Source organism: Phyllobates terribilis, unplaced genomic scaffold (genome assembly GCF_046119375.1).
Source record: "Phyllobates terribilis strain yellow unplaced genomic scaffold, ASM4611937v1 Scaffold_9__5_contigs__length_417890890, whole genome shotgun sequence".
Taxonomy (NCBI): Eukaryota; Metazoa; Chordata; class Amphibia; order Anura; family Dendrobatidae; genus Phyllobates; species Phyllobates terribilis.
Genome location: NW_027362769.1, coordinates 405,224,947 through 405,251,705, shown reverse-complemented (window position 1 = coordinate 405,251,705; position 26,759 = coordinate 405,224,947). Strand labels below are relative to the sequence as shown.

Genomic DNA, 26,759 nt, shown 5'->3' with positions numbered 1-26,759 from the left:
GGAAATGGAAGAACACAGTGACAGTTCTTGTTAAGGCCAGAAGTGGCAGGCCAAGAAAAACATCAGAAAGGCAGAGAAGAAGAATGGTGAGATCAGTCAAGGACAATCCTCAGACCACCTCCAGAGAGCTGCAGCATCAACTTGCTGCAGATGGTGTCACTGTGCATCGGTCAACTATACAACGCACTTTGCACAAGGAGAAGCTGTATGGGAGAGTGATGCGAAAGAAGCCGTTTCTGCAAGCATGCCACAAACCGAGTCGGCTGAGGTATGCAAAAGCACATTTGGAGAAGCCAATTTCTTTTTGGAAGAAGGTCCTGTGGACAGATGAAACCAAGACTGAGTTTTTTGGTCATACAAAAAGGCGTTATGCATGGTGGCAAAAAAAACACAGCACTCCAAGAAAAACACTTGCTACCCACAGTAAAATTTGGTGGAGGTTCCATCATGCTTTGGGGTTGTGTGGTCAATGCTAGCACTGGGAATCTTGTTAAAGTTGAGGGACGCATGGATTCCACTCAGTATCAGCAGATTCTTGACAATAATGTTCAAGAATCAGTGATAAAGTTGAAGTTACGCAGTGGATGGATCTTTCAGCAAGACAATGATCCAAAACACCGCTCCAAATCTACTCAGGCATTCATGCAGAGGAACAATGACAATGTTCTGGAATGGCCATCCCAGTCCCCAGACCTGAATATCATTGAACATCTGTGGGATCATTTGAAGAGGGCTGTCCATGCTCGGCGACCATCAAACTTAACTGAACTGGAATTGTTTTGTAAAGAGGAATGGTCAAAAATACCTTCATCCAGGATCCAGGAACTCATTAAAAGCTACGGGAAGCGACTAGAGGCTGTTATTTTTGCAAAAGGAGGATCTACTAAATATTAATGTCACTTTTCTGGTGAGGTGCCCATACTTATGCACCTGTCAAATTTTGTTTGAATGCAGATTGCACATTTTCTGTTAGTACAATAAACCTCATTTCAAGGCAGAAACATTACTGTGTCCAACAGTTATTACATAGATCAAACTGAAATAGCTGCTGCAAAAACACCAATTTTTATAAAACATTAAGCTTAAGATTAATAGGGGTGCCCAAACTTTTTCATATGACTGTATACAGGACAGGAGGAGTGGTACTGTGCAGTGTATATATACAGGACTGGAGGAGTGGTACTGTGCAGTGTATATATACAGGACAGGAGGAGTGGTACTGTGCAGTGTATATATACAGGAGGAGCTGTACTGTGCAGTGTATATATACAGGAGGAGTGGTACTGTGCAGTGTATATATACAGGGCAGGAGGAGTGGTACTGTGCAGTGTATATATACAGGAGGAGTGGTACTGTGCAGTGTATATATACAGGACAGGAGGAGTGGTACTGTGCAGTGTATATATACAGGACAGGAGGAGTGTTACCGTGCAGTGTATATATACAGGACAGGAGGAGTGGTACCGTGCAGTGTATATATACAGGACAGGAGGAGTGGTACTGTGCAGTGTATATATACAGGACTGGAGGAGTGGTACTGTGCAGTGTATATATACAGGAGGAGTGGTACTGTGCGGTGTATATATACAGGACAGGAGGAGTGGTACTGTGCAGTGTATATATACAGGAGAAGTGGTACTGTGCAGTGTATATACAGGACAGGAGGAGTGGTACTGTGCAGTGTATATATACAGGACAGGAGGAGTGGTACTGTGCAGTGTATATATACAGGAGGAGTGGTACTGTGCAGTGTATATATACAGGACAGGAGGAGTGGTACTGTGCAGTGTATATATACAGGAGGAGTGGTACTGTGCGGTGTATATATACAGGACAGGAGGAGTGGTACTGTGCAGTGTATATATACAGGAGAAGTGGTACTGTGCAGTGTATATATACAGGAGGAGTGGTACTGTGCAGTGTATATATACAGGACAGGAGGAGTGGTACTGTGCAGTGTATATATACAGGACAGGAGGAGTGGTACTGTGCAGTGTATATATACTGGAGGAGTGGTACTGTGCAGTGTATATATACTGGAGGAGTGGTACTGTGCAGTGTATATATACAGGACAGGAGGAGTGGTACTGTGCAGTGTATATATACAGGACAGGAGGAGTGGTACTGTGCAGTGTATATATACAGGACAGGAGGAGTGGTACTGTGCAGTGTATATATACAGGACAGGAGGAGTGGTACTGTGCGGTGTATATATACAGGACAGGAGGAGTGGTACTGTGCAGTGTATATATACAGGAGAAGTGGTACTGTGCAGTGTATATATACAGGAGGAGTGGTACTGTGCAGTGTATATATACTGGAGGAGCGGTACTGTGCAGTGTATATATACAGGACAGGAGGAGTGGTACTGTGCAGTGTATATATACAGGACAGGAGGAGTGGTACTGTGCAGTGTATATATACTGGAGGAGTGGTACTGTGCAGTGTATATATACTGGAGGAGTGGTACTGTGCAGTGTATATATACATGGCCGTGTACGGCCGACCCGGGTTCCATAGTTCCGTAAGACCCCTCCCCATCTTACCGACCTCAAGTACCTTAACAAATAAAAACACTGCACCTGTAATTTCTTTGGATAAATTTGGCCACAGCTGCCACTTTATTAACAAACAACATTAACATATAAACATTATTATTCAAATAAATAAGAAGGGAGGGTTCTTGGAGTTAAAAATGAGATCTGGCATAACTAAACCGAAATCGAACCACCGTATTACCCTCAGCCGTCCATCACCAGCTCAAGGGCACCAAAAGCTCCCAGGGTAAAACCCCGTCCAGAGCCCAAAACCAAATGCCAGATCACCCCGCTTAATCAAGCCACTGCCTGTAAATTTCCAATAACTTTCCCACCGACACTTCTGTGCCAACTCCAAGAACCCCACCCCCCGCCACCAACGAACAGCCCTGACCACCTCAGGCTTGTGAGCGCCCCAACACTGCCAAAGCCCTCTCAATCCCCTCCTGTATAGATAATGCCCATAAATCAATCCCAATATCGTTCAGGTGCACCCCATCCTTTGCCCAAAAATCACCAACCCCTGCCTCAAGATCAAGATGCCGAACACTTACACCCCCATTTCTACCAACAAAAGCTGCTATGGCTCTATTCAACTTTACTCGTGCCCTATTAATGCCCTTCACTGATCTGGCCTCCCTCCAATTTTTTCTCGGCACAATGTCAGACCAAACCGTCAACACCCCAGGAAAAGATGTCCATAACCTTAAAAAATCAATTTGAATATCCCTCATCAATTCCCTAACTGGCCGAACCTCCAAATCATTCCCCCCCATATGCACCACCAAAATGTCCGGCGCCCGGTCCAAACAAGCCGCCTTATGGAATTCAGGCAGCACCCTTCTCCATACCATCCCTCTAAAACCCAGCCACCGGACCACCACTTGCTCTCTGCTAAAACCCAGTTGCCTACCGTTTGGCCTCACATCCGCCCGCAGCGCCCCCCAATGAACGAAAGAGTGTCCAAGAATCCAGACTAATAACGGGACGTCACCTGCAATAAGACAACCAAAAAGGGGGGGTATTCACTTCTGGACAAAATAAAAACCACCATTCCGCATACCTAATGCCGTACATAGGACAGATAACGATCTGAACTCCACCACCCGATGCGTTTTATCACATCCTTTCCTAAACCCAAACCGTCCGCTTCTGACGCCGCACCGATTCTGAAAGAATGCGACCCGTACACCTCAGGACTAAGGCCCAACTCCCGGATCCCTTTTTTAAATACTGCAATAAATTTGAAAACGTGACAAAAACTCTCCGTTTTTATGACACAATAATGGGCCCTTACGTCCCGACCAAACCTGCCAGTAAGCCATTAAACATCTTCTAGGACAAATAAAGGATCCATTAACCTCACCCAATACCACTAGCTTGCCTCTGCCCAATTGATCCATCTTCGCCCTCCTAATCCAAAATTCGATGCCCCCTTTCCGACCGCTCACATCCTCAGCAAACAAACCCCCAACCTTATTCCTACTTGGTGCCACCAACTCACCTAATCTTAGTGCGCCAAAGAACGCCAATGAAAAAGCCAATCTAAACAGTGTGGCTTCAAAAACCGAACAACAGATCTTATCCAACGCTAAACCCAACCGCTCTAAAATACTAAAAGTCACCGGTCTTCGTTTATCTAACACTTTACTTCCTCTCCTAAAGCCCCTAAGTGCTTGCTTCACTAAAAACGATTTTGTAACATCTTTTAACCCCTGTAATCTAAAACCGAATGCCAATCCTGCAACAAATTTACCAACTTTTGACACAGACCATCCAATCTCTGCTGCCCTTCCCACAAGAAACAACACCGCCATCTCTCTATCTCCTTCACCTTCCACCACACCCCACTCCAGAATCCAACTTTGCCATACTCGCCACGATGCCTCGTATGATGCCCAGGTCTGCCTCGTAATGGACTCCCTTATTAAACGTCCGGCTCCTCCATAACCAGTTGCCACAAATGCGAAGGGCATTCTTGACCCACGTCCCCTGCCTCTGGTGCTAGCGCCCGAAAACGGTCCCACTGAAAACGAGATAAGGCATCTGCTATAGAATTTTGTACACCTGGAACATGTACCGCTGTAATCCAAGCGTTCAAATTGAGACAACAAAGAACTAGTTCCCTGAGCAGCCTAATAACCGGCGGGGACGAGGCCGACAAGCTGTTGATGACAGACACCACTCCCATGTTATCGCAATGAAACCGAATTCTCCTGTTGGCAAAACACTCCCCCCAAATAGTAACCGCAACAACAATAGGGAACAATTCCAAAAACGCCAGGTTCCTCGTAAGTCCCCTCTCCGTCCACCCAATCGGCCATGCCCCAACACTCCACCACCCTTTCCAGTAGGCCCCGTATCCAGCACTTCCTGCCGCATCTGTAAAAATCTCACAATCAAAACTGCTTACAAACTCCTGCTGGATTAATGACCTGCCATTATAGCTTTCCAAAAACAACTTCCAAACCTTCAGGTCCTCCTTGTGTTCCTTATTTAGGCGGATAAAATGATGAGCCCCACGCACTCCTGCTGTGGCGCCTGACAACCTGCGACAAAATATTCTGCCCATTGGCATAATCCTGCATGCAAAATTTAAGCGCCCCAACAGCGATTGTAGCTCCCTCAGGGTCACCTTGCGCAACCTCCCGACTCTATCGACCTCCTGCTTGAGCAGACACAATTTATCTTCAGGTAACCGGCACTCCATCCTTTCTGTATCAATAACAATGCCCAAAAAACTTAGGATTGTGCAAGGGCCTTCCGTCTTTTCTTTTGCCAATGGTACGCCAAAATGCTCCGCTACCCACACCATAGTGCCTAACAAATTCCTACACAATAACGATTGCGGAGGGCCTATAAACAAAAAATCATCCAAATAATGAATGACTGAATTAACTGATGCCAGGTCCTTCACCACCCATTCCAAAAAGGTACTAAACGTTTCAAACAAAGAACACGAAATTGCACAACCCATTGGCAAACACCTATCCATGTAATATGCCCCATTCCAAAAACAACCTAACAACGGGATGCTATCCGGGTGAACTGGCAGCAACCGAAAAGCCGACTCGATATCCGTCTTGGCTAGCAACGATCCTGACCCATATCGCCGTACCCATCGCACCGCCGCATCAAATGATGTATATTCAACTGAACATAATTCCTGTGCAATGCCATCATTCACCGAGAGCCCCTTCGGGTACGACAAATGCTGAATCAAACGAAACTTATTCAGCTCTTTTTTGGGCACAACCCCCAGTGGCGAGATAATCACCCTGCTGCTAGGTAATACCCGAAACGGTCCCGCCATCCTGCCCAATTCCACCTCCTTAGCCAACTTCACGCTAACCACATCCGGATGAAGGGAAGCCGACGTCAAATTTTTTAGTGAAAAGGGGACCTCGTGCTCAGGAGGAGGGATTCTAAAACCTTCCAAAAACCCATCCGAAATGACCTGAGCCTTCGACTGATCCGGATACCTACTTAGAAAGGGGGCCATCGCGTGAACCCTCACCGGAGTCAACCCTTTGACCGGTACCCACTGTCGGCTTTCCCTTACCCTTCTTAAAGCATTTTGATGCTCCGTGTGAGCTTCCATTACAATGGGAGCACAAGTGTTTGAATTTACAGGAGGTCCCGTACTTGCATTGGCCGTCATTAAATTGCCAGCAAGTTCCCACTTCCTTCTTAGTGCTTTGTGCCCCTTGGTTACCTCCCCCTTGTCCTGCTGATTGGTTGCCACTACTGCTGCTCCCGTGAAAGGACTGCCCATACCTCACCGGGGCCATAACCTTCAGCCACAAACCAATGTCCTTTTGATCCCATCAGATCTCAGGGCGGACTGCCTTCCTCTGCCGAAATTGCTCGTCATATCGTAACCATGCCTGACCCCCGTAAGTCCTATGAGCCTCCCCAATAGCATCAAGGTAGCAAAGCAAACCCGAACAATTATCAGGAGCTTTTTCTCCAATAACGCTAGCCATTATTGCAAAAGCTTGCAACCAATTGACAAACGTCTGTGGAATCAACCTCCACCTACGCTTCTCTTCTTCCTCTTTTTTACTGTCTTCCTTTTTTCCCTTATCCAGGTTAAACTTTTCCAACGGAAGAAGGGAAAAAATTTCGACATACTCGTCCCGCCAAATTTTTTCTTTAACCTCTTTTTTTAAATGCGCCCCCAATGGCCCCTCAAAGCACACGTATACCTCCCCTTTCCCCCTATCATCCAGTTTTATACTATCCGCATTTTCCTTTTCTGTCTGCACACACACCGACACCCCAGAAGGTGTCCCAGCTGTACACCCCGCCGACCTGGCCGACTCGCTCCCCACCTGCAACAACGCCGGTTGACTAGGTAGCCAAGCCCCCTCCGGTGACAACCCCCTTTGAATGGCCCCCCCGCCGTCTATTCTCGCCAAAATGCGCGACATGCTAACCAACAAATCCCTAAACCCGCTTATATCTGACCCACTACCTCCCCTACCATTTTCCCTGCTGGGCCCAGACACCTGCCTATCACCTAACCCATCCGCTACAGACCCCGCGGGCGACAAACCATACATAGACGCATACTCACGAAGCTGCGCAGGTGCTGTGTCCCCGCCAGCCGTACTCCCCGAGTCCTGATGAGTCCTTGGTTCGTCTTGTTCTTCTCCATAATCCAGTCCGACCGACCCCTGCTGCTCAAGGCCCGCGCCCCTGGCCTCCTCGTCACCAGGGGGGACCCGAGCCCGTGCCGACCTCCCCGCCGTTCGTCCTCCAGTCCTCACCGCCGACCGTGCACCTCCGCGATTTTTAGACCCGGACTCACCAGCCCGATCCGTGTTGGTCCGTGGATAACTGCCAGGCAACTCCGTGCTGCTGCCCGCCGCTCCATCCCTCTGCCTGGAGAAACTTGAGCCAGGCAGCAGGTCCTGGAATTGTTGCTGCCTGCCCGTGTAGCTCCGCTGCTGTCTGCGCCCTCTGGTCTGTCTGGCAGGCACCCCGACAGGAACGTCGCCAGGTGTGCCTGCCGCGCTGGTGTTCCCTCCGTTCCCCGCTGCAGGATTGCCGCCCTTTTTTCTTTTGAATAACCGGCGTCTTGAATCGCCGCTGGATCTTGGAGCGGGGGGCGTGTCCCTGCGCCCGCCGCTCATTGGCTGTGCGTCCCTTTCGTCTGTCTCCGGGGCCGGAAGTGACGTAGTCCTCATTTCCGGTGAGGCCCCGCCCCCCGGATGACGCGTCTGCGGCCCGGGCCTTGCTTCCGGCGCGGCCTGGGCTCTAGTACTGCGGCGCGCCGACGGGGGAGGCCGCACCACGACGGACCGGGGAACTTCAGTCGCGGACCGCGACCCGATGCAGGGGGAGCCCGCAGACCGGCTGGGCGGATTCCTGCCGCGGCGGGCACGCCGGCAGGGGATTCCGCCGGCATGCTCCCCGGACACGGGGTCCCCTGAGGGGCTCCGCAGCCTGCGCCTGCTGCCCGTACCAACCATCTCCAGGGAAAGCCTCTCGGGGGGCCGCGTCCTCCTGGCACTTCTTCCCAAACCCGACGGGGATTCTTCCTCTCCGGCATTCCCCAGAAGTCCGGCCAGCTGGGCCTCAAGCCACCCTCCTTGCCTGGATCTGGCAGTCTCCCTCAGCCTGGCGATAAGGGACTCCACGGACTCCATAATAGCGAGAAGAGTGTCCAAGCAATTAGAAAGGTAAAAATATATATATATATATATATATATATATATATTTTTTTTTTTTGATCAGTGCTCCAGAACTTCTCTCAATGACTTCTTCCCTGGACTGCCTGTTTTCCCGCACTTTTCCCTATTATACCTCTTCCCCCCTTTTCCCTACCCCCATCCAAATGCCAGCCCCTCCAAGCCAATACCCAATCCCAACCATTGGGATTTAAAAATTGCACCCTCCTGGCCAATCCCGGTCATGTGGGGCTTCCTTCTAGGTTCCCATGCCTCCAGCCCCCTTCTGGAGAGGTGGAGTGGTACTGTGCAGTGTATATATACTGGAGGAGTGGTACTGTGCAGTGTATATATACTGGAGGAGTGGTACTGTGCAGTGTATATATACAGGAGGAGTGGTACTGTGCAGTGTATATATACTGGAGGAGTGGTACTGTGCAGTGTATATATACTGGAGGTTGTGCTGAGAACCTTCTTCCTGTCTCTGCTCTTCTTTTTGGCGGAGGAGCTGACTTCTCTTTGCTCTGTAGATTTGTATTCATCCTTTTTGGGGTTTTCATTCCTGTTGTTCCTTTTACTCAATAATTGACTCTTTTCTCTGTAAAGTGCTTACAGTTTCTATCTCACATTATGGTGATTTAATCGTCCACTTCAGGACTTTTATTCTTCTATAATTAATTAATTATATCAAGAAGGAAAAACTAAGTAAAATAATACAAAAAACATAAAATGAAAAAAAATACAAAAGCTTCAAAACTATTCTGGAGAGTGAGGACTTTGTAGCAGAAGTTTGAGCGTAATGTCGGCACTGAATACGTCAGTCCGTAGACTCCGCCGCGGTCTGCCATCACTGATATGTCAGGTCTGACACCTGCGAAGCCCCATCAGGAGACCTTGTCGGGGAGAGGCCTTCTGTAGACCCAGGTGAATCAGCCAGGGAGGAGATACAATAGGACTTTATGAGGGGAGGAGGTTATAAGGGAGATGTATAGGAGGGAAGCCTTGGAGCAGGTTGTATCAGCCCTCCATCAGGTGAGTGATCTCATCAGCACTTGAAGGTTGTAAACCTGTCTGTAGATATCTCACACACTTCCAGGGAGGTTGAGCTGGTTTTTTGGGGCTGCCCCTGTTTTTTTCAACCTGGTTCCTCATTATTCCTCTTTCCTCCCCACCGCTCTCCCTGGGCTGTGGAGGGGTCAATCACCTGGACGCAGACTTTCCAGAGAAGACGCTCAGCCTACAAGTCTACAGTGACCATGAGGCATCATCAGATGTGGGCACTTTTGCTTCTTGTCTCTACAGGTGAGTAGACCACATAGCACTGGGTATGACCTTCTCGATAAGTTCTGCAATAACGAGCACGGTCTTCTCATAAACCTCTGATGGTGGATTGAGGACAATTTCCATAAACTCATGGGGTCAAATAGACACAGACCTGCCAGAGGGCGAAGGATGTCCTGCTTCTCCTTCTCAGCCTCATTGGACTCCTTACTGTTCAATATCTCTTCTATCGTTTGTTCTTTTTCTTCTTTATCATCATCGTCTTCTTCCTTATCTCCATCTTCTTCTTCATTATCTTCTTTGTCTTTTTCTTCTCATCCTTTTTTCAGTGTTTATTTAGTTACATTTTTCTTTGTAGATCATTATCTTCATATTCTCCTTCTCACTTTTTGTCTTATTCCCCTTCTTGCTGTTCTCCTTTTTATTTTTCTCCTACGTTTTTTTTTTATCGTCTTCTTACTTTTTATAATTTTTTTTTTTTTATTCCTTTTTTCTTTGTTTCTGTTTATTTTTCTCCGCCTTCTGCTTTTTCCCTCTTTTCCTTCCTTCTCTCTTGATTCTTTCCCTTAGACCTTCGCATCTTGTATGCGTCTTGACGAGCAGCGCCCTTCAGTGAGCTGCGCCATATTCAGAGACTCTCTACAGTCAGAGACCTGACTACATTTCTGTCTTCATTTACGGCACTTCAGTGCTGTTCATTATGATGAATTTTCCAACTCTGCTCAGCCGTGGCCCCTAACTGCAATGGACCTCCCAATTCTCAAATACTTGCTGGAGGAGTCCAAGACGGCCATGAAGATGCCAAAAATCACATGAGTTGCTCAAGAATTTTGTTACCTTTCAAACAGTTTTACACCAGAATTTTGGTAACAATTGATGAATCAAGGACATTATTTTTTTCTCTTTCTTCCTCATCTTCCCCTTGTTACTTTTCTTCTTATTTTCTTTTTTTCCCTTTCTTATTTAGTTCTCCATAATCTTTTCTTTCTTGCTTTTTCTTTCTAGTTTGTACCCTTCATCTTTTCCTTATTTTTTTTTCTCCTCCATCTTCTTATTCCTCTTTTTACTCCTCTACATTATCTTCTCCTTCCTCTTAATTGTTTAACTAAACATAATATTTTCTGTTTTCTTCTCCTTTTTATTATTATTCTGTATTTTCTTTCCCTTCTTACACTTCATGACTACTATCTACTTCCTTCTTTTCTTCTTCACCTTCTTATTCTTCTTTTCCTAATGGTTCATAATCCTATTTTTTTTCTTTTCTTCTCCTTTTACTCCTTTTCTTCTTTCTCTTCTTATACCTCTTTTTACTCTTCTTCTTACTCCTCTTATTCTTACGTCTCTTTCTTACTTTTCTTCTTCCTTCTTTTCTTCTTCTTACACCTCTTCTAACTCTTTTAACTCTTCTCCTATTCTTTTCTTTTTACACCTCTTCTTATTCCTCTCTTTCTTTTGTCTCTTCTTTATTTTCTTCTCACTCTTCTTACTCTTCTTCTTACTCTTCTACTTCTTACTCTTTTTCTTCTTTTTCCTCTTCTTCTTACACCTCTTACTCGTCTTTTTCTTTTTATCACACCACTTTTACACTTCTCCTTCTTATTGTTCTTTTTCTTTTTTCCTCTTCATCTTACACCACTTATTCTTATACCTTTTCTTACTCTTCTCCGTCCTCTTCTCCTTACCACTCTTCTTCTAGCTCTTATTATTCTTGCTTTTCTTCTTCTTCTCCTCCTTATCACTCTTCTATTTCTTTATCTTCTTACTCTTCTCCATCCTCTTCTTCTCTTTACCACTCTTCTTCTATCTCTTTTTCTTCTTACTCTTCTTCTTACTCCTCTCCTTGTTTTGCCTCTTCTTCTTTATTTTCATCTTCTCAATCTTCTTATTCTTCTCCTCCTTTTTACTCTTCTTCTTTTTCTTCTTCTTTTTACACCTCTTCTTACTCTTCTCCTTTTTTCCCGCTCTTCTCTTTGCTCTTAGATTAGGATCACTTCATCATTAAGAATTTAGTTATTTTGTTCTGATTTAGGAACAGGAGACCAGAATTGTTGCCACGGATGGATGTGTCACATTTATGGTGTCTTGGGATCTTTTTCTACCATTTTGTTTTGTTCCCATCAGTTTGGATTTATTTAGACAGAGCTGAAGTGGCTTCATTATAGTGATGGCTTCTGAATGATATTTTCTTTCTACTTTTTCAAATGTGGCAAAAAAAAAAAGTCAAAATTGGATTTCCCTCACCAGGTGGCATAAAAAGACTGGCGATCATACAGAGCCGAGCAGAAGGGGAACAATGTTCTGACTTTCAGGCTCACCATCCATTGCTGCTTCTAACGTGAGACTCCCATCATCTTATAGACCATCATCTTCTCTATCTCATACATAATTACAACTATTTAGCATATGATTAGTTCTGCAGATCATTGTCATGTCAGAAGGCCAGAACATTGTCACCCTTCTGCTCTTCACTGTATTTATCAAGACTTTTCTGAGCTTTCCGAGCAACATTTAAGATTTCGTCACATCATGGAGTTAAAGTTTCATTCTTTTTTACAGTTTGAAGACGTATTTAGATAGAAAATGTAAGATAATGTTCTGAAAGTACTCGTGAGGTTCTTCCATATTTCACGCTGAGGTCACTTGTGGATGAGTTCCCTTCACTAGATTACAAACTGTTACTTCATTTACCTTAAAAATGTCAAATATTTGTCATTTACCGGGGATTTAATAATGGAGAATAATCTTACCTGAAACCGAAACAATTCTGCAAATTGTGAAGCAGAAGCCAAAAGGAGCCAATGGAGAGCTGAGAGGGAAGGGGACAGGGAGCGGACGGGGAGCTGAGAGGGAAGGGGACAGGGAGCTGAGAGGGGAGCTAAGAGGAGAGCGGAGAGGGAAGGGGATGGGGAGCGGACGGGGAGCTGACTGGCAGCGAATGGAGAGCTGACGAGAGCTGATGCGGAGCTGAGAAAGGAGCGGATGGGGAGCTGACAGGGAGCGGATGGGGAGCTGAGAGGGGAGCTGACAGGGAGCGGATGGGGAGCTGATGAGAGCTGAGAGGGAAGAGGATGGGGAGCGGATTGGGAGCTGAGGGGAGCGGATGGAGAGCTGAGGGGAGCGGATGGGGAGCTGAGAGGGGAGCTGACAGGGAGCGGATGGGGAGCAGATGGGGAGCTGAGAGGGAAGGGGATGGGGAGCGGATTGGGAGCTGAGGGGAGCGGATGGAGAGCTGACTGGGAGCGGACGGGGAGCTGAGAGGGGAGTGGATGGGGAGCTGAGAAAGGAGCGGATGGGGAGCTGAGAGGGGAGCTGACAGGGAGCAGATGGGGAGCTGAGAGGGAAGGGGATGGGGAGCGGATTGGGAGCTGAGGGGAGCGGATGGAGAGCTGAGGGGAGCGGATGGAGAGCTGACTGGGAGTGGACGGGGAGCTGAGAGGGGAGTGGATGGGGAGCTGATGGGGAGCTGAGAAAGGAGCGGATGGGGAGCTGACAGGGAGCGGATGGGGAGCAGATGGGGAGCTGAGAGGGAAGGGGATGGGGAGCGGATTGGGAGCTGAGGGGAGCGGATGGAGAGCTGAGGGGAGCGGATGGAGAGCTGACTGGGAGTGGACGGGGAGCTGAGAGGGGAGTGGATGGGGAGCTGATGGGGAGCTGAGAAAGGAGCGGATGGGGAGCTGACAGGGAGCGGATGGGGAGCAGATGGGGAGCTGAGAGGGAAGGGGATGGGGAACGGATTGGGAGCTGAGGGGAGCGGATGGAGAGCTGACTGGGAGCGGACGGGGAGCTGAGAGGGGAGTGGATGGGGAGCTGATGGGGAGCTGAGAAAGGAGCGGATGGGGAGCTGAGAGGGGAGCTGAGAGGGGAGCTGACAGGGAGCGGATGGGGAGCAGATGGGGAGCTGAGAGGGAAGGGGATGGGGAGCGTATTGGGAGCTGAGAGGGGAGCGGATGGAGAGCTGACTGGGAGCGGACGGGGAGCTGAGAGGGGAGTGGATGGGGAGCTGATGGGGAGCTGAGAGAGGAGCGGACGGGCAGCTGAGAGGGGAGCTGACGGGGAGCCAATGGAGAGCTGAGAGGGAAGGGAATGGGGAGCGGACAGGGAGCTAAGAGGGGAGCGGACGGGGAGCTGACTGGGAGTGGACAGGGAGCTGAGAGGGGAGTGGACGAGGAGCAGATGGGGAGCTGAGAGGGGAGCGGACGGGGAGCCAATGGGAAGCTGAGAGGGAAGGGGATGGGGAGCGGATTGGGAGCTGAGAGGGGAGCTGAGAGGGGAGCGGACGGAGAGCTGAGAGGGAAGCGGATGGGGAGCTGATGAAGAGCTGAGAGGGGAGCAGACGGGGAGCTGATGAGGAGCTGAAAGGGAAGGGGACGGGGAGCTGAGAGGGGAGCGGACGGGGAGCTGAGAGAGGAGAGGACAGGAAGGGTACGGGGAGCTGACAGGGAGCTGAGAGGGGAGCAGATGGGGAGCTGAGAAGGGAGCAGATGGGGAGCTGAGAGGGGAGCAGATGGGAAGCTGAGAGGGGAGCAGATGGGAAGCTGTGAAGGGAGCAGATGGGGAGCTGAGAGGAGAGCAGATGGGGAGCTGAGAGGGGAGCGGATAGGGAGCTGATGGGTAGCTGAGAGGGGAGCGCACAGGGAGCTGACTGGGAGCTGAGAGGGGAGAGGACGAGGAGCTGACTGGGAGCTGAGAGGGGAGCGGACAGGGAGCTGAGAGGGGAGAGGATGGGGAGCAGACGGGGAGCTGAGAGGGGAGCAGACGGGGAGATGACTGGCAGCAGACTGGGAGCTGAGAGGGGAGCCGACGGAGAGCAGATGGGGAGCTGACTGGGAGCTGAGAGGGGAGCAGATGGGGAGCTGAGAGGGGAACGGGCGGGGAGCTGAGAGGGGAGCGGACAGGGAACTGAGAGGGGAGCTAAGAGGAGAGCGGATGGGGAGCTGATAGGGGAGCAGAAGGGGAGCTGAGAGGGGAGCGGATGGAGAGCTGAGAGGGAAGCTGATGGGGAGATGAGAGAGAAGCTGACAGGATATCGGACGGGGAGCTGACAGGGGAGCGGACGGAGAGCAGAGAGGGGAGTGGACAAGGAGCTGACGGGGAGCTGATGGTCTCCATTTCCGATGGTTGAACCTCTTTACTCTTTTGTTTTGTCTTCAGAAACTTTCAGAGAATTGGCTTCTTCTTCTCCGTCTCGTCTTCACTTTCAGCTGCTCTTTTCTTGTTAAAGTTGATGCATTTTTAAAAAACGTGACAAGTGTTCTCTGTGATTTGCTTTTTCTTGTCACGTATTTTAAGAAGGTAAACATTTATCCATCATCATTTTGATACATTTGCTGCTAAACAATGGAAGAACAGGATAGAGGAGATGAGGCTCATGTGCCCCCCGACACCAGCGGCTCATGTGCCCCCCAACGCAATGTGACTGATAGTCAGTGCTCCTCTATGATCGACAGTAATAATGCTCCATCTGTGGCTGATAGTGTCAGTGCTCCTCTATGATCGACAGTAATAATGCTCCATCTGTGGCTGATAGTGTCAGTGCTCCTCTATGATCGACAGTAATAATGCTCCATCTGTGGCTGATAGTGTCAGTGCTCCTCCATGATCGGCAGTAATAATGCTCCATCTATGGCTGATAGTGTCAGTGCTCCTCCATGATCAGCAGTAATAATGCTCCATCTATGGCTGATAGCGTCAGTGCTCCTCCATGATGGGCAGTAATAATGCTCCATCTGGGGCTGATAGTGTCAGTGCTCCTCCATGATCAGCAGTAATAATGCTCCATCTGTGGCTGATAGTGTCAGTGCTCCTCCATGACTGGCAGTAATAATGCTCCAACTGTGGCTGATATGGTCAGTGCTCCTCCATGATCGGCAGTAATAATGCTCCATCTGGAGTTGATAATGTCAGTGCTCCCCCATGACTGGCAGTAGTAATGCTCCATCTGGGGCTGATAGTGTCAGTGCTCCCCCATGACTGGCAGTAATAATACTCCATCTGTGGCTGATAGTGTCAGTGCTCCTCCAAGATCGGCAGTAATAATGCTCCATCTATGGCTGATAGTATCAGTGCTCCTCCAAGATTGGCAGTAATAATACTCCATCTATGGCTGATAGTGTCAGTGCTCCTCCATGATCGGCAGTAATAATGCTCCATCTGTGGCTGATAGTATCAGTGCTCCTCCATGATCAGCAGTAATAATGCTCCATCTGGGGCTGATAGTGTCAGTGCTCCTCCATGATCAGCAGTAATAATGCTCCAACTATGGCTGATAGTGTCAGTGCTCCTCCATGATCAGCAGTAATAATGCTCCATCTGGGGCTGATAGTGTCAGTGCTCCTCCATGATCAGCAGTAATAATGCTCCAACTATGGCTGATAGTGTCAGTGCTCCTCCAAGATCGGCAGTAATAATGCACCATCTATGGCTGATAGTATCAGTGCTCCTCCATGATCAGCAGTAATAATGCTCCATCTGTGGCTGATAGTGTCAGTGCTCCTCCAAGATCGGCAGTAATAATGCTCCATCTGGGGCTGATAGTATCAGTGCTCCTCCAAGATTGGCAGTAATAATACTCCATCTATGGCTGATAGTGTCAGTGCTCCTCCATGATCAGCAGTAATAATGCTCCATCTGTGGCTGATAGTATCAGTGCTCCTCCATGATCAGCAGTAATAATGCTCCATCTGTGGCTGATAGTGTCAGTGCTCCTCCAAGATCGGCAGTAATAATGCTCCAACTATGGCTGATAGTGTCAGTGCTCCTCCATGATTGGCAGTAATAATGCTCCATATGTGCCTGATAGTGTCAGTGCTCCTCCAAGATCGGCAGTAATAATGCTCCATCTATGGCTGATTGTGTCAGTGCTCCCCCATGATCGGCAGTAATAATGCTCCATCTGTGGCTGATAGTGTCAGTGCTCCTCCATGATTGGCAGTAATAATGCTACATCTGTGGCTGATAGTGTCACTTCTCCTCCATGATCAGCAGTAATAATGCTCCATCTATGGCTGATAGTGTCAGTGCTCCTCCATGATCGGCAGTAATAATGCTCCATCTGGGGCTGATAGTGTGGCACCCTGCTATTACAAGTACCGCAGAACCCAAAAGGGTGCATGGACGGACTTCTCCACAAGAGGCCCCCATTACATAGCAGACACCTCCACCCTTCCACCTCATACCACCAGAGGGAGCCCTGTTAGCGATATATATACGGGAGGGTGGAGTTAGGCAGCGAGTGTGCTGCCACAGAGATCAGTGAAGAAGCAGCATGTGAGCTGCTATGCTGAGGGCCAGCCAGGGCCTAAAGCACGTGCTGAAGCCTCAGGGCCTAGAGTGTGGCCGGAGGCAAGGAGAAGGGTGAGAGGAGTTATGGGGGCAGAGGAGCATCTTAGGCTCACCCCAGAACACAAGCCGGACACTGGGTCCGCGCCTACAGGGTCCTCTACGCCCTGTAGTGACAACAGGTATACCAGGAGGATTCTAAACCCCTGGTCAACCTGAAGTTACAATCATTTAAAGAACTAGGAACCACGAAGGCCCCAGCGTCCAGGGATAGTGGTAGCCAGAAGAAAGTTCTTACCACCAAGCATGCAGGTGAGGAGAGGGAAAGAGTACAGAAGTTAGGCCTAGTTCCAGGCTGGCCAGAAGCTTCAGAGAGAGAGGAAGAAACAGATCAGGAGGCCTTATACCCGCTCACTGGGAAGAGTCCAGAAGTGCACCCTTCCTATCAAGTACCCTGGACCGTACCTGCCGTCTACACCAGTAAAGGTACTGAAGCGAACCCCCCTGTGTGCGTGTCTGTTATTCTCCCCTGGCCCGGCTGGGCCACCTCTCACCTGCATCCCTTCCATCAACACTTCCCCGGGGGGCCCGCTCCACCTGTGGGGAGCAGAAACATCCCAGCTGCTATCCCATCACCCCCGGAGGTCTGCAGCAGCGCCGGTACTAATTACCGGGAACCACAGGTGGCATCACGAGACAAAAACTGTTAACAAACCCCCTTTTAAATAGTGACCCCAGGGTATGGGCCCGGGAGCCGACTGCCATGACATCCCACAGAAGGTCAAGGCCCGGGCACAGAGTCTCCCCCCATATCCTCCTGGGCGAGTCATCTCTTCCTGGCGTCACGAACAGGATTTCTTGCCCTTTGCCACCGGGTACTGTGTGCCATATTGAACTGTGTTTTAACTGTGGTGAACATCGCCGCCATTCCGCGTCGCCGCGCGGGATGAAGAGGGGGGTAACCGCGGGAACCAGAGAGGCGTGACCTTTAGTAGCGCGCGAAGCTCAAGCCCCGCCTCGCGTTCTGACACAGCACCAGGAAGCGTCAGGTCCTGGTAGGAGACCGTCATCTGCAGAGCTGCGGCCTACCTAACAAAAGCGAAGAAGGTAGGCTACGGATTACTAGGGGGGCGAAGCTATGGCCGACGACCAGCAAAATGCCGGCGCACCGGTTAATGCTCCCAATGCTCAACTTGCGCCCGGCGCTGCTCAGGCCGGAGCGGCCGTCCCACCAGCAGGGGTCGTGGCTACAGTGATACCCATGGCCCTACCGTATGTCTACAGGCTGGTGGAGGAGAGCAAACCCTCGCCACCTAGAGCTGATGACCCGCATGGGCCAGCCTATTGTGGACAGGTGCTTCCCCGGAGGGAGCACCATTATTGAACTGCTGAAAAGTACTGTACATAGTAACCCGTAAGGGTACAAACAGTTATATGTGTGTGAACTGAAAAATATATGTGTGCCTTTAGTTACCCGTGAGGGTATAAAGACTTGCAGGCTGAGGACTGTGAGCAGCCGAAAAACTGTCCGTTGTACATAGTTGCACTTATCAAAGTGCCCCCTTATTTGTTTCATAAAAAGACCACAGAACAAAAACCCGTTTGGCGTGGCCGAAGAGGTGGTCCAAGACCTGATCACTTATGCCCTGTAGCCACGCCCAGGGCCTACGTTGAGGGTTTTCTGGCGGGTCCCTCATGCTGCTTATGTTACACCTTCATAAGTGAAATGGACTCCTGGTGAAGGGACTTACTGTAACATTGTTATTGTTGCTGTAATTACTATTGTTACTTGTTGTTAACTGTTTAAAATGCTTCAGTCTAGGAGTACTGAATTGTATTAGGGGGGAATGTTTCACCCTGTTATTACAGGTACCACAGGACCCAAAAGGGTGCATGGATGGACTTCTCCACAAGAGGCCCCTATTACATAACAGACACCTCCACCCTTCCACCTCATACCACCAGAGCGAGCCCTGTTAGGGATATATATACGGGAGGGTGGAGTTAGGTAGAGAGTGTGCTGGCACAGAGATCAGTGAAGAAGCAGCATGTGAGCTGCTGTGCTGAGGGCCAGCCAGGGCCTAAAGCATGTGCTGAAACCTCAGGGCCTAGAGCGTGGCCGGAGGCAAGGAGAAGAGTGAGAGGAGTTATGGGGGCAGAGGAGCATCTTAGGCTCACCCCAGAACACAAGCCGGACACCGGGTCCGCGCCTACAGGGTCCTCTACGCCCAGTAGGGACAACAGGTATACCAGGAGGATTCTAAACCCCTGGTCAACCTGAAGCTACAATCATTTAAAGAACTAGGAACAACGAAGGCCCCAGCGTCCAGGGATAGTGGCAGCCAGAAAAAATTTCTTACCACCAAGCATGCAGGTGAGGAGAGGGAAAGATTACAGAAGTTAGGCCTAGTTCCAGGCTGGCCAGAAGCTTCAGAGAGAGAGGAAGAAACAGATCAGGAGGCCTTATACCTGCTCACTGGGAAGAGTCCAGAAGTGCACCCTTCCTATCAAGTACCCTGGACCGTACCTGCCGTCTACTGAAGCGAACCCCCCTGTGTGCGTGTCTGTTATTCTCCCCTGGCCCGGCTGGGCCACCTCTCACCTGCATCCCTTCCATCAACACTGCCCCGGGGGGCCTGCTCCGCCTGTGGGGAGCAGAAACATCCCAGCTGCCATCCCATCACCCCCGGAGGTCTGCAGCAGCGCCAGTACTCATTACCGGGAACCACAGGTGGCGTCACGAGACAAAAACTGTTAACAAACCCCCTTTTAAAGAGTGACCCCAGGGTACGGGCCCGGAGCCGACTGCTGTGACATCCCACAGAAGGTCAAGGCCCGGGTATCGAGTCTCCCCCCATATCCCCCTGGGCGAGTCAATAGTGTCAGTGCCCCTCCATGATCGGCAGTAATAATACTCCATCAATGGCTGATAGTGTCAGTGCTCCTCCATGATCGGCAGTAATAATACTCCATCTATGGCTGATAGTGTTAGTGCTGCTACATGACTGGCAGTAATAATGCTCCATCTGGGGCTGATAGTGTCAGTGCTCCTCCAAGATCGGCAGTAATAATGCTCCTTCTGGGGCTGATAGTGTCAGTGCTCCTCCATGATCGGCAGTAATAATGCTCCGTCTGTGGCTGATAGTGTCAGTGCTCCTCCATGATCGGCAGTAATAATACTCCATCTATGGCTGATAGTGTTAGTGCTCCTACATGACTGGCAGTAATAATGCTCCATCTGTGGCTGATAGTGTCAGTGCTCCTCCATGATCGGCGGTAATAATGCTCCATCTATGGCTGATAATGTCACTGCTCCCCCATGACTGGCAGTAATAATGCTCCATCTGTGGCTGATAGTGTCAGTGCTCCTCCATGATCGGCAGTAATAATGCTCCATCTGTGGCTGATAGTGTCAGTGCTCCTCCATGATCGGCAGTAATAAAGCTCCATCTGTGGCTGATAGTGTCAGTGCTCCTCCATGATCGGCAGTAATAATGCTCCATCTATGGCTGATAGTGTCAGTGCTCCTCCATGATCGGCAGTAATAATGCTCCATCTATGGCTGATTGTGTCAGTGCTCCTCCATGATCGGCAGTAATAATGATCCATATGTGGCTGATAGTGTCAGTGCTCCTTCATGATCGGCAGTAATAATGCTCCATCTGTGGCTGATAGTATCAGTGCTCCCCCATGATCGGCAGTAATAATACTCCATCTATGGCTGATAATGTCAGTGCTCCTCCATGATCGGCGGTAATATTACTCCATCTATGGCTGATAGTGTCAGTGCTCCCCCATGATCGGCGGTAATAATACTCAATCTGTGGCTGATAGTGTCAGTGCTCCTCCAAGATTGGCAGTAATAATACTCCATCTATGGCTGATAGTGTCAGTGCTCCTCCAAGATCGGTCGGCAGAAATAATGCTTCATCTGTGGCTGATAGTGTCAGTGCTCCTCCATGATCGGCAGTAATAATGCTCCATCTGTGGCTGATGGTGTCAGTGCTCCTCCATGATCGGCAGTAATAATGCTCCATCTGGGGCTGATAGTGTCAGTGCTCCTCCATGATCGGCAGTAATAATGCTCCATCTGGGGCTGATAGTGTCAGTGCTCCTCCATGATCGGCAGTAATAATGCTCCATCTATGGCTGATAGTGTCAGTGCTCCTCCATGATCGGCAGTAATAATGCTCCATCTGTGGCTGATAGTGTCAGTGCTCCTCCATGATCGGCAGTAATAATGCTCCATCTGTGGCTGATAGTGTCAGTGCTCCCCCATGATCGGCGGTAATAATACTCCATCTGTGGCTGATAGTGTCAGTGCTCCTCCATGATCGGCAGTAATAATGCTCCATCTATGGCTGATAGTGTCAGTGCTCCTCCATGATCGGCAGTAATAATGCTCCATCTGTGGCTGATAGTGTCAGTGCTCCTCCATGATCGGCAGTAATAATGCTCCATCTATGGCTGATAGTGTCAGTGCTCCTCCATGATCGGCAGCAATAATGCTCCATCTGTGGCTGATAGTGTTAGTGCTCCTCCATGATCGGCAGTAATAATGCTCCATCTGTGGCTGATAGTGTCACTGCTCCCCCATGACTGGCAGTAATAATGCTCCATCTGGGGCTGATTGTGTCAGTGCTCCTCCATGATCGGCAGTAATAATGTTCCATCTGTGGCTGATAGTGTCAGTGCTCCTCCATGATCGGCGGTAATAATACTCCATCTGTGGCTGATAGTGTCAGTGCTCCTCCAAGATTGGCAGTAATAATACTCCATCTATGGCTGATAGTGTCAGTGCTCCTCCAAGATCGGTCGGCAGTAATAATGCTCCATCTGTGGCTGACAGTATCAGTGCTCCTCCATGATCGGCAGTAATAATGCTCCATATGTGGCTGATAGTGTCAGTGCTCCTCCATGATCGGCAGTAATAATGCTCCATCTATGGCTGATAGTGTCAGTGCTCCTCCATGATCGGCAGTAATAATGCTCCATCTGTGGCTGATAGTGTCAGTGCTCCTCCATGATCGCCAGTAATAATGCTCCATCTGGGGCTGATAGTGTCAGTGCTCCTCCATGATCGGCAGTAATAATGCTCCATCTATGGCTGATAGTGTCAGTGCTCCTCCATGATCGGCAGCAATAATGCTCCATCTGTGGCTGATAGTGTTAGTGCTCCTCCATGATCGGCAGTAATAATGCTCCATCTGTGGCTGATAGTGTCACTGCTCCCCCATGACTGGCAGTAATAATGCTACATCTGGGGCTGATAGTGTCAGTGCTCCTTCATGACTGGCAGTAATAATGCTCCATCTGGGGCTGATAGTGTCAGTGCTCCTCCATGATCGGCAGTAATAATGCTCCATCTGTGGCTGATAGTATCAGTGCTCCTCCATGATCGGCAGTAATAATGCTCCATCTGGGGCTGATAGTGTCAGTGCTCCTCCATGATCGGCAGTAATAATGCTCCATCTATGGCTGATAGTGTCAGTGCTCCTCCATGATCGGCAGTAATAATGCTCCATCTGTGGCTGATAGTGTCAGTGCTCCTCCATGATCGCCAGTAATAATGCTCCATCTGGGGCTGATAGTGTCAGTGCTCCTCCATGATCGGCAGTAATAATGCTCCATCTATGGCTGATAGTGTCAGTGCTCCTCCATGATCGGCAGCAATAATGCTCCATCTGTGGCTGATAGTGTTAGTGCTCCTCCATGATCGGCAGTAATAATGCTCCATCTGTGGCTGATAGTGTCACTGCTCCCCCATGACTGGCAGTAATAATGCTACATCTGGGGCTGATAGTGTCAGTGCTCCTTCATGACTGGCAGTAATAATGCTCCATCTGGGGCTGATAGTGTCAGTGCTCCTCCATGATCGGCAGTAATAATGCTCCATCTATGTCTGATTGTGTCAGTGCTCCTCCATGATCGGCAGTAATAATGCTCCATCTGTGGCTGATAGTGTCAGTGCTCCCCCATGATCGGCGGTAATAATACTCCATCTATGGCTGATAGTGTCAGTGCTCCTCCAAGATCGGTCGGCAGTAATAATGCTCCATCTGTAGCTGACAGTATCAGTGCTCCTCCATGATCGTCAGTAATAATGCTCCATCTATGGCTGATTGTGTCAGTGCTCCTCCATGATCGGCAGTAATAATGCTCCATATGTGGCTGATAGTGTCAGTGCTCCTCCATGATCGGCAGTAATAATGCTCCATCTGTGGCTGATAGTATCAGTGCTCCTCCATGATCGGCAGTAATAATGCTCCATCTGGGGCTGATAGTGTCAGTGCTCCTCCATGATCGGCAGTAATAATGCTCCATCTATGGCTGATAGTGTCAGTGCTCCTCCATGATCGGCAGTAATAATGCTCCATCTGTGGCTGATAGTGTCAGTGCTCCTCCATGATCGCCAGTAATAATGCTCCATCTGGGGCTGATAGTGTCAGTGCTCCTCCATGATCGGCAGTAATAATGCTCCATCTATGGCTGATAGTGTCAGTGCTCCTCCATGATCGGCAGTAATAATGCTCCATCTGTGGCTGATAGTGTCAGTGCTCCTCCATGATCGCCAGTAATAATGCTCCATCTATGGCTGATAGTGTCAGTGCTCCTCCATGATCGCCAGTAATAATGCTCCATCTGGGGCTGATAGTGTCAGTGCTCCTCCATGATCGGCAGCAATAATGCTCCATCTATGGCTGACAGTATCAGTGCTCCTCCATGATCGGCAGTAATAATGCTCCATCTGTGGCTGACAGTATCAGTGCTCCTCCATGATCGTCAGTAATAATGCTCCATCTATGGCTGACAGTATCAGTGCTCCTCCATGATCGTCAGTAATACTGCTCCCTCTGTGGCCGTCAGTCACAATCCTGCACCTGTGGACTAGGTCTGTGCGGCTGAGGCCGACACTTGGGAGGTTGCCCACATTTTGTTCTCATTGCAGTGAATGGATCAGAGCATCTTGACACAAATGTATCATTGCTTGGACTGCATTGAATTCTGGTTTCTTTGCGCCAACACTTACTGTATCTTTGTATTTGCACGGACTTTTGGAGCATTTACTCCATAATTATGTCTGATCTGCTGTCGGACACATTTATTAATTATTTTCTCCAGATTTCAGTGACATTTTCTCATACAGGAGTGAGTTGTGAGACTTGCAGGATTTAAATTCATTGCACCAAAAATTTTGCAAAACTTTACAAATGTAATGTGAGTCCAATAGGACTCGTCAGGTGTAAAAACTGAAGAAGGGTTGATGGACGTAATTAAAGATCTGACAATTGTATTCACCCCATGAGACACTTTGATATTTTTGTTGCATATAATGATGTTGCCTCCAGTAAAACTGATTAATCCCCGATATTCTAGAGTATAATGCACCAAAAATAACTGTGGGTCCATAACCAGCGGCCATAATTGGTTACTTTAGACCAGTAATTGTTCTCGTTAATAACAGTAACTCTTCCTCTTCTCTTCTCGCCAAATTCACGGCCACTTTTCTAGTTTCCAAACTTTTTGCAGTGACGAAAATAAAAGGAGCGGCTTCCTGCAGATTAGCAGATAATGTGGCCCCTGTGTTTGTCATCTCGGTGTCTCAGCCTTGCAGGGTGGGGTGTCGTGTTGTGCAGGTGACGGCACCCCCCCGGGGATGACTGAGCGGTGACTCACTGACACGCTGTATCTTTAATAACTGGTAATGTCTGTCACAATAGACACCACATTCAGTGGGATTATGGCGGCCACAATGAGCTCATCCCCTCCTGCCCGTAGGAAGGTCGTTATTTCAGATATTAAGTCCATTCTTTCTCTTGCAGATTTCCCGTTGACGCTGAGTTATGCAGGTAAGTACCCCCCTCTTGTCCTCCTTGTGCCTCCATATTATGTGACCCCTGTATTAGGTGACAGGTGTTATCTACAGGTTGTGGAAAGCCAATGACCTCGGATCGCATCGTGGGTGGACAGGACGCCTTCTATGGGGAGTGGCCCTGGCAAATAAGCCTGAGAAAGAACGGCATGCACATCTGTGGCGGAGTCATGATTGACACCCAGTGGGTGCTGAGTGCGGCTCACTGCTTCATCCGGTAAGAGGCCGCCATATTGGGGGCTTAGCGTGATATCTGTACTCTCTCATATATGCTCCACACTCACTCCGACTTCTTACTCTTTCCATACCAGGCCCTTCACACCCTCAGATTACAAGGTGAATCTCGGAGCGTACCAGCTGTCTGTACCCACTGGCGTCATGTCTGAAGTCAGCGCCATTTATATCCATCCGATATACCAGCGTGCGGGCTCCAGTGGTGACATCGCCCTCATCAAGCTTATGAATCCGGTGCCATACTCAGACTATGTGATGCCCATCTGTATCCCCACCCAAGATGTCCAGTTTCCCAGTAACCTGAACTGCTTTGTGACCGGCTGGGGATCCATCAAATCTGGAGGTAACCATGAGTAATGAAAGAGTCCACAAGTGTCATTGGGTTAGGATTAGGCAATCTGCTTCCATCTTTAGAGAACTGTGTGATCTTCTTCCTGGGTTTAGATCTTTGTAGTGCCGGCGTCCCTGCCCTCTGCTAGGCAGGGACGCTGTTCCCCTCACCGCTCTGCTCCGTGCCCGGCGTCCCTCTCCCGCTCTGCTGGCAGCACGCGCTCCTTCCCAGCCACTGTGCTTAGGGCGCGCGCGCTCTCTCCCTCCCTCTTAAAGGGGCCGCGCGCGCCGTCCTAAGGAGTCCCCGGCCAATGGCCGGAGGACTTTACCATATATAAGGCACCTCCTCCAAAATGGAGGTGCCCGAGCAATGTTGTTGCACTGTTCTACTCTGCTTCAGCCCTCAGGTCCCGTTGCCAGTTACCTGCCAGTTACCTGCCTGATTCCTGCCAGAGTCCTGCCAGTTTGCTGTCTGTTTCCTGCCAGTTATTCCTGCTACCTGCTTGCTAGCCTGAGGTCCGACGGTCTGCCTTACTACTCCTGTCACTCTGTCTAAGGACCAGCTTGCCCGCTCACCTGGGAGCGCACATCAGCTACCTGCCTGCTTGCTAGCCTGAGGTCCGACGGTCTGCCTTTCTACTCCTGTCAGTCTGTCTATGGACCAGCTTGCCCGCTCACCTGGTAGCGCTCCTCCGCTACCTGCCTGCTTGCCTGCCCGGAGGCTCCGCCGTCACGTGCTGTGACCACCAGCTATTCCAGAGACTCTTGCCCGCTCACCTGGGAGCGCTTCTCCGCTACCTGCCTGCTTGCCTACCTGGAGGCTTCGCCGTCACGTGCTGTGACCACCTGCTATTCCAGAGACTCTCGCTTGCTCACCTGGGAGCACACATCCTCCATCTGCCTTGCTAGCCTACCTGGAGGTTCAGCCATCACAGGTCGTACCTACCCTTTACCTAGAGACTGCCCCGGTCACTTGCCATGACCTCCAGCCCGTTCACCCAGAGACTGCCCCGGTCACTTGCCGTGATCTCCAGCCCGTACACCCAGAGACTGTCCCGGTCACCTGCTGTGACTGCCTGCCTGGTCGCCACCCGCTCCCTTACAAGGACCGCCCCCTTGTATAGTAGCTCAGAGGTTCCGCCTCCCAGACCCGTTACAGTTTGCTCGGGCCATGGAACCCGGTGGCACCCAAGCTCCCTCGCTCTCGGACCTGTGTCATGAACTGTCCCGTCAAAGGTCCCAACAGGAGTCCATCCTGGGTCACCTGCGGAATGTCAATTCTCGCCTGGACACTCTGACTGCTCCACCAACAACCTCCGCCAGTGCCATGTCTCGCAATCCGGCAGCTCCGCTGTCCACTAACACCATGATATCCTACCCCGGACCTCGGCTTTCTGCACCTCCTCGCTTCGGAGGCGACTCAGCCCAGGCTCGGGGCTTCATAAATCAGTGCACCCTGCACTTTGAACTATTGTCCCACCAGTTTAACTCCGACCGAGCCAAAATTGCATTCATCATGTCCCATCTCACCGGGGAGGCCCTGGCCTGGCT

At 49.8% G+C, this 26,759-nt stretch overlaps 1 protein-coding gene across 1 annotated transcript in view; it reads left to right on the top strand.

Annotated features, from left to right (window-relative positions):
* LOC141161449 (uncharacterized) overlaps positions 1-26,759 on the top strand; it is a 61,658-nt gene that overhangs the window by 22,366 nt on the left and 12,533 nt on the right. Inside the window, exons 2-4 of the mRNA XM_073646258.1 lie at positions 24,595-24,621; positions 24,699-24,861; positions 24,956-25,221. Of these exons, the coding sequence (XP_073502359.1) occupies positions 24,595-24,621; positions 24,699-24,861; positions 24,956-25,221 (456 nt within the window). The remainder of the gene's footprint in view (positions 1-24,594; positions 24,622-24,698; positions 24,862-24,955; positions 25,222-26,759) is intronic.